Raw genomic sequence first — 13,156 nt, 5'->3', positions numbered from 1 at the left:
CTTGGGATATTCAATCCATCTACAAATAGTAAGTGTGCATAAATAAGACCACAAAAATGTTCATTTCAAATAATTATAGACCTACAAACTTTTCTCTCTCATTCATCAGTATAACATCAAATATATACAATGAAAGTTACACTCATAAAACCAACTCATGAGATTGAGATTTGCACCCACTTATATACAATAAAAGACTCTAATCTCTAGTCGATGTGGGATCTTCAACAAGAAAAAAGACTCAGCGGAGAAAAAAGATGATTAAAACATTATCCGCAACACAGATTGATTTACAATATAGACCTTCATCAGCTCACAAAACACCTTCATCCTTACACAAAAATAAGTCAATAAGTAGTTTTGCCAAAAAAAAAATAATCAAAATCAACTAACAAGGAACAAATTATATAGTCTCACGATATCTCAACGTGAGGATTGTGTTGGAGATTTATTATATATTTTTTTGTTTCTTCACCAATTTGTCTCTAGTTCTTTGTATGAACATTGTTTTAACAAATTTCACGTGTAAACATTAGAAAATCCTAACAAACAATGTCACCAACACTTGTCTAATGATATGAATTGTTTCTGGTTTTTCACTCGGTGAAGAAGTAGGACCCAACTTGTTTCAATTATAAGATATTAAGAATGTGGAGATGACAATGGGCAAAAAGGGCAAAAGGAAGTTTATGTGCTGCACTTCCACATCAATTATTTCACCAATACGAAGTTTATAGGTTCCTTCCTATGCCCCCATCACTTTTCTTCACCTTCATACCAATCATTATTGCTCATACTTCACTTTTCACCTATATCAACTACAATTTTTTCATTATATATATGCTCATTCCTATTTCTTATAACTTCATTCGTTTAATTTTTTTAAGAAAAACTTATTAATTAATTATATTACATTGTCTCCCAATCATGAATCACCATAGATAACAAATTTACAATTATTTTATAATAGTAATAATAATCTTGAAAGCATAATATCAATTATTTGTAATTAAATAACCATGTAAAACAGTTTTTACTGTAATTACTAAACTCTGTTTACTTTTGTCTTCTTTCTTGGGTGCAAAATCAAGATTTTGCTTGTTTTACATATAAAGGAAAGTGATGTGAAAGTATAGCGAGGTTTCTCCGTAATGTTACGTTACAACGCAGTACTTTGCAAATACTTTTCTGTTCCTGTTTGGTCCACGGGACACTCACAATTATTTACAACTCACTCTCGTTCTTCCAACTTTTCTTGTAAATATTCATACAACAATTTTCCATATCTTTTCAAACACAATTTCGTATGCTGACCACTCTTCATTATTCTTCACCAACAATGTTTAACTTTTCTATCAAATACTGAATCATTGGAAATTGAAATTGTAGCTTGGCTGTCAACAAAAGTTTGTCTCTATTAGTTTGTTTCATAGATTGTGGATAAAATTGTGACAGATTATAAATATTTAAATTACACAATATTTTGGATGCAGTGATTAATTTTAATGATGATATCTTTTGGATTTGAGATCGGAACATTGATGCTGTTTATGGAGATCGTAAACTCTTTCTCTTAGTCTTCGACTGGGACTATTGTTCCAAGTAAAAAATATAGTCTCGCTCTTAAGAGTTAGTCAAAGACAGTTTAAATACATTTTCTTCCTTTAATCTATATTAGACTTGTAACAACAAAGAAAATCATAAAATAGAAACTAATTTTAGAGACAAAAAATAATTAGTTACTACAGTGACTAAATTATATATCATCTTAGAAACTTAAAAAAACTTTTGGTTTCTAAATTAGTTTTTATTATTGTTAAATAGTTTCTAAATTGGTATCTAATTAGCTACCAAAATTTTTGTTACCAAATTTAAAATCTAAATAATTGGTAGTTAAAACATTGGTAACTAATTAGATACCAATTTAAAAATTATTTAACAATAATAAAAATTAATTTAGAAATCAAAAATTTTTTTAGTCTATAAAATGGTATCTAATTTAGTTAATATAGTAACTAATGGTTTCTATTTGATGATTGTCTTTTAGTGTTATCTTTATTTCTATATATATAATAATTTATTTTTTTATATTTCTTCATGTCCCTGTTATTTTTCTAGTATTGTATTTCACTTGGAAAGTTATAACATATATTCATGACTCTAAACCTCAAAAAACTGCACGAAGCCTCCTTAATTATTCCATAAAACTTACGTAAATGGTCTTTTTATAGCTTTGTTTATTTTCTATTCTGAAAGTTAAATTCAAGTAATTTGTTAGTATCGTTTACAACAAATGCGAAGTTCCTTTCAGTAATAATAATAACCATCAAGTTATTATAATCTGCATTTCATAACTATAAGTCAATTTCTTTGAGCAAATAACATTTAACTACACTAAAAACAGTCAAATTCAACGATTATTTGGACTGGAGTTAAAATTTTAAATTTTTATTTACATATAAAATTTGAGGATTAATTAAAATAACATTTAAGTTCAGGATATTTATTTGTAGAAGGGGTAAATATTTTTCGTGTAAAATAATATACAATGCATAATTATGTCCAAATAATACTTCACTAAAACTCAATTTAAACTCTGATCTTTATAAAATGATAAAAAAAAACTACGAAAAAGCACAAATAAACTGAATTTAAACTCTGATATGTGTATATCATTATGTTTAGAAATACACCCATTTTCATGAGAAACATGTTATAAAATGTTTTGTTTATAGTATACAATGGATTCTTCTGTTTAAATATTTCACTAGTAGCACTCAATTTGAAGTAAAAATGATTGAAAAAAAGCATGAGAAAACACAAATCAGTTGAACTGCATTATCTGTGGAGCAAACCTGAGCAATCTATCTAAAGCCTGTGGCATGAACTTTCTTGCAAACAGGTGGCAAATATTGGTGCTCTTCCCATTGTACTGACATGTTCTTCCATGCCTTAGCCTCTTCAGAAATTCAATGGTTACATTTCTTCTCATAAACCTTGTTGGATGGGGTCCACCCTTAGACCAATCAACCCATGTCAAAGTTCTGTCAGAGTTATTCTGCCAAAACTTGATGCTAACAAAAGTTGGCAAGTAGTGTTCATCACCATAACATCCATTTTTGCAATGTTTGTTGAACAAGGGGAAGTATAGTTGGTCAGATACTATCTCAGTGGCAAGGGCACGGTCTATTTGGAACCATTGGGACCCTTTTCTCCACTGAGAAAGCCTAACCAGTGGCCTCATTCTGGGGCTGTACCTCCCTCTCCCCACTGCACCTGGCAGGTCATAGGCTTCCACAAAGGTCTTGGTTGAGTTCATGAGGTAGCTATAGACGGTTGAGAAGTTGAACAAAGGAATGCATGATTCTGAGAGCAGAACAAAACGTTGGTTTGAGAAGTCAAGCAGTGCATTGGCTAGTAGACGCCTCTCTGCCCCTACAATGTTGAACTCACCCCATCTTGCCTCCTGCATCATGTTACAGCAACAAATCAAATTCATGCTTTCATTCAACTAACTTCTATTAACTATCTTGGAGTTTTCACCAAAACACTCTCTGCTTTAAATGTGTAAAGGGGTCAATGGGAAAATGATTCTCTTGGACATTTTTTTTATAAAGAATGAGCTTGAGCTCGTGTCCAATAATAGAGTAATGTGGATACTTTAAGGCCCAAAGTGATACAAGTCCCTTGTGAAATACAAAAGAAAGTGGTAAGAACTTTTATGTGGTCCTTGTTCAGATTGTCTGTTGCATATGACAGACAGTATGAAGAAAGGAATTATGGAAAGTTTGACAAAGGACATTTAAAAGTTTGGAAATGGAGAATAGAATTTTGTATGAGCTGCAAAAGGAGTGGAATCAAAGAAAAGTATAGAACCTTTAGAACTTTGGAAGCAACCAACAAGAACAAGAAAAAAAACTTTACACTCTACCTATTATAAATATGTTATAATATTATAAAATGTCATTATCTCTGATACATCCCCTTAAAGACCTCTTCAAAGATCTGTTAACTTGTATTTGAGACTATAAAGTATAAACGGTCCGATAAACTCTAATACTATGTTAAGAGTTGGACTTTAAGTCTAATTTAATCTTATAAAATCAACTTATTAGATGAAGTGTCCACCTATAAATTATGGAATATTCTTTCCTGATGTGAGATCTAATAAAGTTTTATTAAAATGTTCTTATATTCTTCTCTATTTTATTCTTCATAAGTATTGCACATTTAAATATATGATACTTACATTTTTCTATATGCATACTCAATGTACATGTCTTAAAGAAAACATGATGAGAGATACAAAGGTTATTCTTTCACGGTTTGTAGTTTGTAATGCATCAATGATGATTGAAAAATATATTTTTCTGGTCTAATTGGTTAGGGTGTGAGTATTCATCTCTAATTGGAAGAAATCTCAAATACTAATAGTAATGACTCTTCAAGTTCATGCAGACAGGGGTTACCCGAGTTAGAATTTTCTGAGAATTTGAATAGTACTCATTTAATATTATAGAATAATACTAGTTGCAAGTAGATTCCTCTAAAGCACTTCAGTTCAGAACTAGTTATCTGCCAATAATACATATCATCTGGATGTGTAGTGAAGAGAACAACCCTGTCAGATCATTCGACACATATAAAAATCCCTTGAATATTTTTTTTTATAATATATATATACATTAAAATATTAATTTTATTGATAAGTAACTGCAGAAGGAATTGTTGTTGGAAACATAGTAAAAATCATAGGAAATAGTTGTAGTTTTTTTTTTCTGACTTCACAAACAGACAACACAAACTAGTGAGGATACCGTTAAATAAGGCGTTTATTGAGGAGCACCTCATGTTTGACATCAAATCAAAAACGGTTTGTGTGTGCCGTCTCATTCAAGCCATGAAATACCAAAAGGTTACTGTTATTGGAAAATATGGCACTTGTAAATCCAAAAACTGCGGAAATAATCTCAGTTCAGTCACACAGTCAATTATAATTCTTGCACTTTGAGTACGTTCACAGAAAACAAAAGTCAATGCTAACTCATGAACTTCTGCAGATTTGCCTATGACATGAAAAAACTGCAATTTCGGATCTCCTAATGAAACAAAAGACAGAACACATGAAATGCAACACACCCAATTGAAAAGTTGTTGATTAACTTGGAAGAATTAGGACACACTGACCTTGCTTGGGATTCTGCGGCCATAAAAAACAGAACTTTGAGGCAGTGTGTCATTGAAAGAAGGATGGGAATGGACATAGATAGAATAGAACCCTTCATTTCCTTTGAAGAATCTCTCCCAGAGTGGACCCAAAAAGACTGGCCCTTTTGTCAAAAACATAAATGCAACCTTTGGGGTCTGTTTGTAAGGCAGTTCCTCAATCCTAGGAACCATAGAAGCTCTCCACAGCAACTCTTCCTCTGTCATGCCATGCATAGCCATGGTTGGCCTCAAGAAACCCCTTGACTCGTTTGGAGTAAAGATGGTGACTTTTGTCTCATTGTGTGAGGTTGAGATGGAAGCAGAAGAAGGAGGAGCAGGCAAAGATGGAAGGGAGAGGTGGTGGAATTGAAAGTTGAGGGAAAAGCTTTTGAGGGAGAAAGTGATGATGGTGATTCCAATGAACAAACCAGAGGCAAATGCTAGGACATGAGAGAAGATGTTGAACAAGTGTGATTGAGTATTCAAGAAATTTGCAGCAGCAAGAGAACGTTCTAGCTGCTTAGCCTTCATGATGGTAGTGATATGAGCAACAAGAAAATGTGAGTTACAGAGAAACTTAAATTCATCTGCATTCTCAATTTGACTCAGCTGGTCAATATTCCTATACAAAAAATCATTGCCCATTTTCTTTGACGAAAATATTTCATTTTCATTTTTAAATATAAAAAAAAGGATAAAAGAAGAAAAAAAATCTTAACAATGTATTCTTTAACGTATTCTCTTTTATATTATATTAAATATAATTAACTCATAAAAATATATTAAATATTAGAAATATAAAATAATAAATAATCCTAATGATATTAAAATCAATAATAGAAATATAAAATAATAATAGAATAAGTTATTAAATTATAAATATAAATTCATTATAGTTATTAATAATATTATTATACATATGTTAGCTTATGTGTATTAAATTAATAAAAGTATACGTTATTAAAGTACCAATACAAATTAATTTAATTTATTAATATTAAAAAAATCGATGCGAATGTTGTTATAATATACTTATTAATTTTTATGCATTAATATTTAATAATATTGTTATACATTTATCAATACATTAGTTTTTAATATATTTTAATTCATAGTTTGTTAGTATTGACTATTTCATATCATTAGCACATAATAATAAATAAATAAATAAATGATAATTTTAAATTAAGTGAGGTATAGTATAAATAGTATAAATAATATATTTAATAGTAATAAATGGATGTGTAATAAATAACAAATGGTAAAAAATTCTTTAATTTATACCAGAGGTCCACATTTTTTCAGTTATTTCATTCCAAAATTCAGTTTTATAACTACAAATTATACTGTTCATAACATAATTTTTCTTTTCAGAATTATAGAATTTGGAAGATTCATTTAACATGTCTGAAAAGTCTAATATGAAAATAACACAAAAAAAACAGGGACACTATATTATTATAAATGTGCAAGAAGAGACGGCCAAAATATAAATAGTTTATCATGATTTACATAAATAAATTCAATTTTGTTTTGTTTTTCGAAAATCGAACCAATGAAATTAAAAATGAATACTACAATATTTAAATGTATGAATTGAGACCATTTATTACAAAGTAAAAATGAATCTACATTTGATGCATTTAAAGTTTTCTACTTTTATGTTTGGCAGTGTTCATTAGGCGTCAAAATCATTTGAATTATTACAACTGTAACAAAACAATAACACAAAGTTTTCACTTTATAACATTTAAATACAATTATTGTCGTCATTACTACAATTCTCACTCACTTTTGGTTCTTTCTGCAATGCACACTCTAGGACTTTAGCATTAAACTAATGTTGTTTATCATCTTATGTTTGATGTGACATATCATGAAAGGAAAGATAAGAGTGCATGTTAAAATGTGATGAACAACAATTTTTTGAACTTTTTTCAAAAAGTAAAACTAAGAGAACCTTAACAATGAAAAGGGGATTTAATAAATCCATTCTTATTGCACTAACCACATCTCACGTTCTTTTTACATTCCTCGTTTAAATCCTTACAACTTCCAGTACATTCCACACATATCGGAAACCTTACTTCCACCACACCCTTCACACTCACCCAACATTTTTGGAGGAATCCTCTTAAAGAGAACACTTCATTTCCACTTCCTTCCAACTTTAAAGGGCATCAGTGTTTGGGTAATGTAATATTTGGTGTAGAATGTGATATTTAATGTATTTTAGTGATGAAGTTTTCTTGATTCTTGAAAACTTTTACTTTATTTATTCATTGTTGATAAAAAAAAATGAGAATTTAGATATTAGTAGTAAGAAACTTACGAAAGAAAGATATGGACTTTTAGCTTCTTCTTGGAGTGATTTGAAAATGGCACTCACTTTTTAAGAGTCTCCATGAGTTCTCAAACATTGATGACTTTGGGTTCTTCATAATTCTGAGCAGAATTCCTTTGGGTGGTTTTGGAATCTTCAAGTGTGGGTTGGTGCTACTCCTTCTTCTTCTCTAATGTGAGTACTTCCTAAGTAGAACAAGTATACTTTCAAGGACCGTGAAAACCCATGCAACCCAAATTATAATATGGGACACTTTGATTCCCTCTATAGCAAAATATTAATAAATAAATAAATAAAAATTATGATCAAATGAGTTTTTGGTTCTTTCGGATAGGTGGGTTTGGCTCTCTTGAACAGGGTTGACTTGGACTCTCTTAAATAGGTTAGATTCTCTCGAACATGTGAGTGTATTTGTAAGGTATTCTAATTATATAGTCAAAATCATTTAGATTAAGTTATAATCTCTCTAAAAAACATTCTATATTCTACTTGTTAATCAAGTACAATCTTATTAGACTTTTACTTTTTACACTTTAAAATTTGCTGATGTATTCTTAATTTTTTTAACTTATTCATTGAACTTTGATATAATATCAAAATTGTTTTATTCTTTTATCTTTTACTAATTACACTTGATTTTTATGAGATAATGATCTCTCGATTTCTCAGAACTTTTCGACTAAGCCTTTCAAATATCATTAATGAGTTTTTTCCGAGACATTGAAAAAATGGTGGATGTGATGACTACGTAGATATGCCAATTTTTGGATAGCATTGTCAAGCTATGGCTAGTAAGAATTGCTTCACCCATATATATATATAGCTTCCGAGTTTCTACGTAGTTTTCATATTCAGTCATATTCAGTCCTCATCCATAATTTTCCAACTAAATCCATTATCTTTCTCATGTCTCCTCTTCTCTTTTCGTATTCAACTAAGCTTTACTTTCCACGTAAGATTTATGTACTTGTGTTATGTGCAAAATGCAAGTAGGGTTCCTGGCAATCAAACTACAATCACAGGCTCGATCATTCTCAGTACTACTTCCACACAAAAAAAATACCCAGTGGATACTGGGACAAGCAAGCCAAAAATCTCGTAGAACAGAAATAATTAAAATATCAAGATGAGAGCTCCTATTATTTGAAAACCTATGACTGAATATGAAATAATAGAATTTGAAATCAATAAAATAGTAGAATTTGAAAACCTATATAGGATTCCATGAGCATCTCAATTACTAAGCTAGAGTTTGCAAAACCATGAGATTGAGAAGATAAGGAAAACCAAATCCACAGGAGATAATGAGAAGCAGGCAGTTCAAATTAGGGAGGCAACAAATGCAAGCAAGGGTTTTCGAATTCCTCTTATTTTTTGGTGGAATTTTGAATACTTGAGAAGTTCCTTTTTTTGGATAGCTAGGGTGCTTTTAATAGAAAGGATTTTAAATCCTCTTCAAATTAACATTTCTCCCTCAAATACTTTATCCAAACAGAGCATGAACATTTCTAATATTTATCATAATCATAATATCATATAAAGTTTATAAAATACCTTTCCAAACACACATGAACGTTTCTAAACTAGCATTTTGATCTTAATATTACAAATTAGTAAATTGAAGCACTTGTCCACCAGTTTTCTCAAGCAATTTATGCTGAGTATAAGAATTTCCACAAGCTAGGTTATAATTTAATGGCAAAAGATTCAACATCTAGAAAAGGGCTGCCAAACAACATCCAACTTGAAAATTTACTTCTTGAACATGCTCATTATGTGACATATATGGCCAGAAACAGGACAACAAGGAATATAGTATTCAGAAATCATAACAAATGACCAAAAAAATGTATAAAATCTACAGAACTAACTCAAGAACTCTGCACAAAGAATACAATATGTAAACAGCCTCGGTCAATAAAGACAGGTGATGAGAAATCAAACCAATCCTGCTACAAAAGAAAATCTGGAATGACTGGGGTTTGGGAAGCCACATTTAAGGGTGACTTCGCTCTTTGATGAGTTTTTCTCCTACCATGTCGGTGGCCACTCTTTTTCTTTTCGTTATGATCATGATCTTCACTCTCAACAATCTTTTCTTTTCCTCTGTGTTTTCTCTCTTTACTATGACCATGGTTTTTGCTACTTGAATTTGGACTTTCAAGGTCAGGCTTTTCAGAATCAACTGCATTTTCCTTCATTTCAGATCGATCATTCGTGCTTAGTTTCTTTTTCTCTTTCTGCTTCCTTGATGACTTGCCAGAAGGATAACTTCGAGACACACTTGGTCCAGTTTCACTTCCTAGAAGAACATCTTTTATGGCTCCAGAAAGAGAATCGTCCCTAGGCTCTGGCCTTTTGACTGAAATTGGTGTCAGATCTCCATCATCCAATTTCACTACTACCGGCCTGGGCTTTGTTTGGGTTGTCCTTTTCTTCAGAAGAAGTGATTGCTCTGTCAGCTTGACTAGTTCGGCAGCTTCATCATTTATATTACTGTTTGACTTCGGATCATTTGCCCGAGGATACTCATCTGGAAAAATCTCACTCTTCTCTGAAGGAAGATAATATAACCCATGCCGCTTACGGTGTTCAATCAAGGATGTGGATTCATTCAAAGGCCCTGACTCTTCATTTTTCAGAAGATTAGATGACGAAGCATCGGATGTAGTGGTACAGTGAGGGCCTCCTGTGGCAAACGAACTTGATGAAGGTAGTTCAGTATCACCACATATTGCTTGTAATTCATCAAGATTTTCTTTAAGAACTAGTGCATCCGGTACAGCAACTCTGCCCTGGGCACTTACTGAGACTGGACCAAGTTCCGTAGTAAAAGCATCACGCATGAAATTGATAATAGCTGAAACTCGAGTATCTTTCTTTTCTATGGTGTCCACACTCAGGACAGAATTATCAATAATTTCTTCTTTAATCAACTGAACAAGCGAAAGTATGTTTTGTGATCTCTCCAGCACTTCAACATCCTGGTTTGTTATTAGCGGGCCAAAAATTAATTCAATTCTATTCAATAAGCTTACAATAGATTCGTGCATGAAATTCTTCTTTGCCAATAGAGTAGATGTAAATGTTTTACCATGAGTGGCAGCTCTGTCTATACCATTTTCAACAGAAAGATCTCCAGAATAGTCAGCTGTATTCCTTGGGTTAAAACCAACATCCTGTTCATAGTTTAAACCTCCACAAGTTGCCAATTCAGTAGCCTCAGTGTCATTTTTTGCACTAAACAACTCTGACTGCCCCCCTTCTAAGTTAACAGAATACAAAGATCCAGAACCATCACTTTGCAAAAGGTAACAGTCCAGACAAAAAATTAATATTTTAAGAACAGAATTAATATAAACTGCTCTAATGGATGGTGGCAAGAGACTGGTACGAGGCTGTAGGAGTGCATCCATGAGTTCAAAGGGATTACTTGCAACCTCAACATACTCTCCAGCAACCCAAGCAGCAGCACACAATATCCTATGTAAGTGCACATTACCCAGTAATGCAGGGTCAATCAACAGATCACGCCCCACCCGAACGAGCTCCATTCTGGCATCCTTAACTCTCATGCCAATGTCAACAAGCTGAGTCTCAATCTCTTCCCCCTTTTGGCAATTAGGAATCGTGGCCATTTCTCCAAGAAGAGACACATACCAATCAAAGTCAACAACAATCTCATAAAAATTTCTACTACATGTCCTCAAAATGGAATCCAATATCTCGTTGCAAAATCCAGGGTCAGATTTCAACGCATAATTAAGCAACACCCTGGAGATGTCTGCAACATGGCTCTCAGATACCATGGCCATCAACAATCGCAGAGACTCAATCCTGATATTCAAATCATCATCACTCAACGACTTTACCACCGCTTCCTTATTCTCCAAGACTGCCCACAAATGCTTGGGTGCAGCAACCGAAAGCGCCTGCAGCCCAAGATACCTAAGATTGGGATCCTGATCAACCAGCAACTCCCTAACCTTCTCAACCGCGAGTTTAACAGCCGACTCATAATCACTCAAGCTAGTGAGCACAGTCCTAACACACTCAAACACCAAGGACTTGGCCCCAGACCTCCTGATGTGATCACAAACCGGCTCAACAATCCTTTTCCCTAATCTATGCTCCAAGGGAGCCAACTTAGCAAACACCTTGAGCACCTTAATCAAAACCCAATTGTTCTTAGAATCAACCAAAATCCTATAAAACTCCGGCGCCAAGGGAAGATACGACCTAGGATCCTTGGCAGCCAGCTCGCAGAAAACTCCAATCACTGCGGTCACAACCAAAGGTTCGGAGCTCTCGAGATTCTCAACCAAGCGCTTGAAGCAAACCCTAACTGCGTCGGGGTACTTATCGAAAACCCTCAAAACGACGGCGATAGCTTTCTTCCTGACGAAAACCTTAGTGGTGGAGAGCAATTTGAAAACCTCGGGCGTCAAATCGCGAGCGAGGTCGAGAGTGGCGATTTGCGACAACAAATTGAGAGCGAGGCTTACCTCGAACTCGTTGGTGGAGGAGAGGTCCTTGCGGAGCTGGTTGGTGATGAGTAGGAGCACCGGCGTGTCGTCGTTGAAGGATTGGGAAGCCGCGTGGTAACCAATCCTCTTGTGCGCGAACTTGGAGGAGGACATGACCTCGACGACCTGGAAGGACGCCCAGGACATGTCGACGCCGTGCACGGCGGATAGGTAAGAGAGCTTTTGGAGTGCAGTGGATTTGGTTTGCTGGTCGGTGGATTTGATCTCGCGGCGGATCTCCTCCACGGCCTTGGAGATGAAGGTAGTTTCGCCGATGAGTTGGAGGCGCATGGCTTTGATGAGATCCTCCAGCGAGTGTTGGAAGAGGTTCTCCATGATCGAAGAACCCGCCATTGGGGATTCCACTGTAACTGCGTCCAACCGAATCAATCAATTCGATTCAACCAAGTACAAACCAATCTTGCTGCCGGAGGAAGGAGATGACTCCGAATGGGCTCAATTCTTGGGCCTAAAGCCTATTTATGAGGCCCAAATTAAAAGCTCCAGCACCTTGGAAACTCGGCCATTTCTTTTTACACCGCATAGTTCCCATTGCACCCTATAGTTTCCAGGCTGCTTTTTCCTGCACCTCCATACCTTCTTGTGCCACCCCCATAAGTTTTTTGTATTCCAAAAATACCCTTTTCAATATTCCGGATTACATAATCCGGAAGTCTTTTTCTATATCCAAAATTAGCTTTCATATGATGTAATCTGAAAGTCTTTGGTGATTAGCTTCCGGATTACATAATCCGGAAGTCTTTTCTATACACAAGATTAGCTTCTGGATTATGTAATCCGGAAGCCTTTTTTTCAGATGTGTTATTAGCTTTCGGAGTACATAATCCGAAAGTTTTTCTAAATATGAGTTCCTGATTATGTAATCCGGAATATAGGTCTATTATTTCAAATCAAGAGAGTGATAAAAAATGGATAAAATGGTATTTTCACATTTAGTAAGGGGTGACAAAAAAGGTATGGAGGTGTAGGAAGAAAGAGTCTAGTTTCCATTTCCATCACGTAGTGGTTAAAAGACAATATTATTTGTTGGACTATCCATGTAGCTAGAAATTTGTGT

General features: G+C 33.9%; 2 protein-coding genes across 2 annotated transcripts; both read right to left on the bottom strand.

Annotated features, from left to right (window-relative positions):
• Nucleotides 1–2,646: 2,646 nt before the first annotated feature.
• Nucleotides 2,647–5,815, bottom strand: LOC137812923 (glycosyltransferase BC10-like). The gene is made up of 2 exons (XM_068615180.1): nucleotides 5,188–5,815; nucleotides 2,647–3,466 (listed from the first exon to the last, which is right to left on the bottom strand). Exons 1-2 carry the CDS (start codon nucleotides 5,737–5,739, stop codon nucleotides 2,825–2,827), a joined length of 1,194 nt encoding a protein of 397 aa, XP_068471281.1. The 5' UTR covers nucleotides 5,740–5,815; the 3' UTR covers nucleotides 2,647–2,824.
• Nucleotides 5,816–9,278: 3,463 nt separating this feature from the next.
• LOC137812929 (AP-3 complex subunit delta) lies at nucleotides 9,279–12,489 on the bottom strand. The gene has a single exon (XM_068615187.1). The coding sequence runs from the start codon at nucleotides 12,430–12,432 to the stop codon at nucleotides 9,505–9,507; it is 2,928 nt and encodes a 975-aa protein (XP_068471288.1). The 5' UTR covers nucleotides 12,433–12,489; the 3' UTR covers nucleotides 9,279–9,504.
• Nucleotides 12,490–13,156: the final 667 nt, after the last annotated feature.

Source organism: Phaseolus vulgaris, chromosome 2 (genome assembly GCF_000499845.2).
Source record: "Phaseolus vulgaris cultivar G19833 chromosome 2, P. vulgaris v2.0, whole genome shotgun sequence".
NCBI classification, from domain to species: Eukaryota; Viridiplantae; Streptophyta; class Magnoliopsida; order Fabales; family Fabaceae; genus Phaseolus; species Phaseolus vulgaris.
This window is presented reverse-complemented; position numbering and strand designations above follow the sequence as displayed.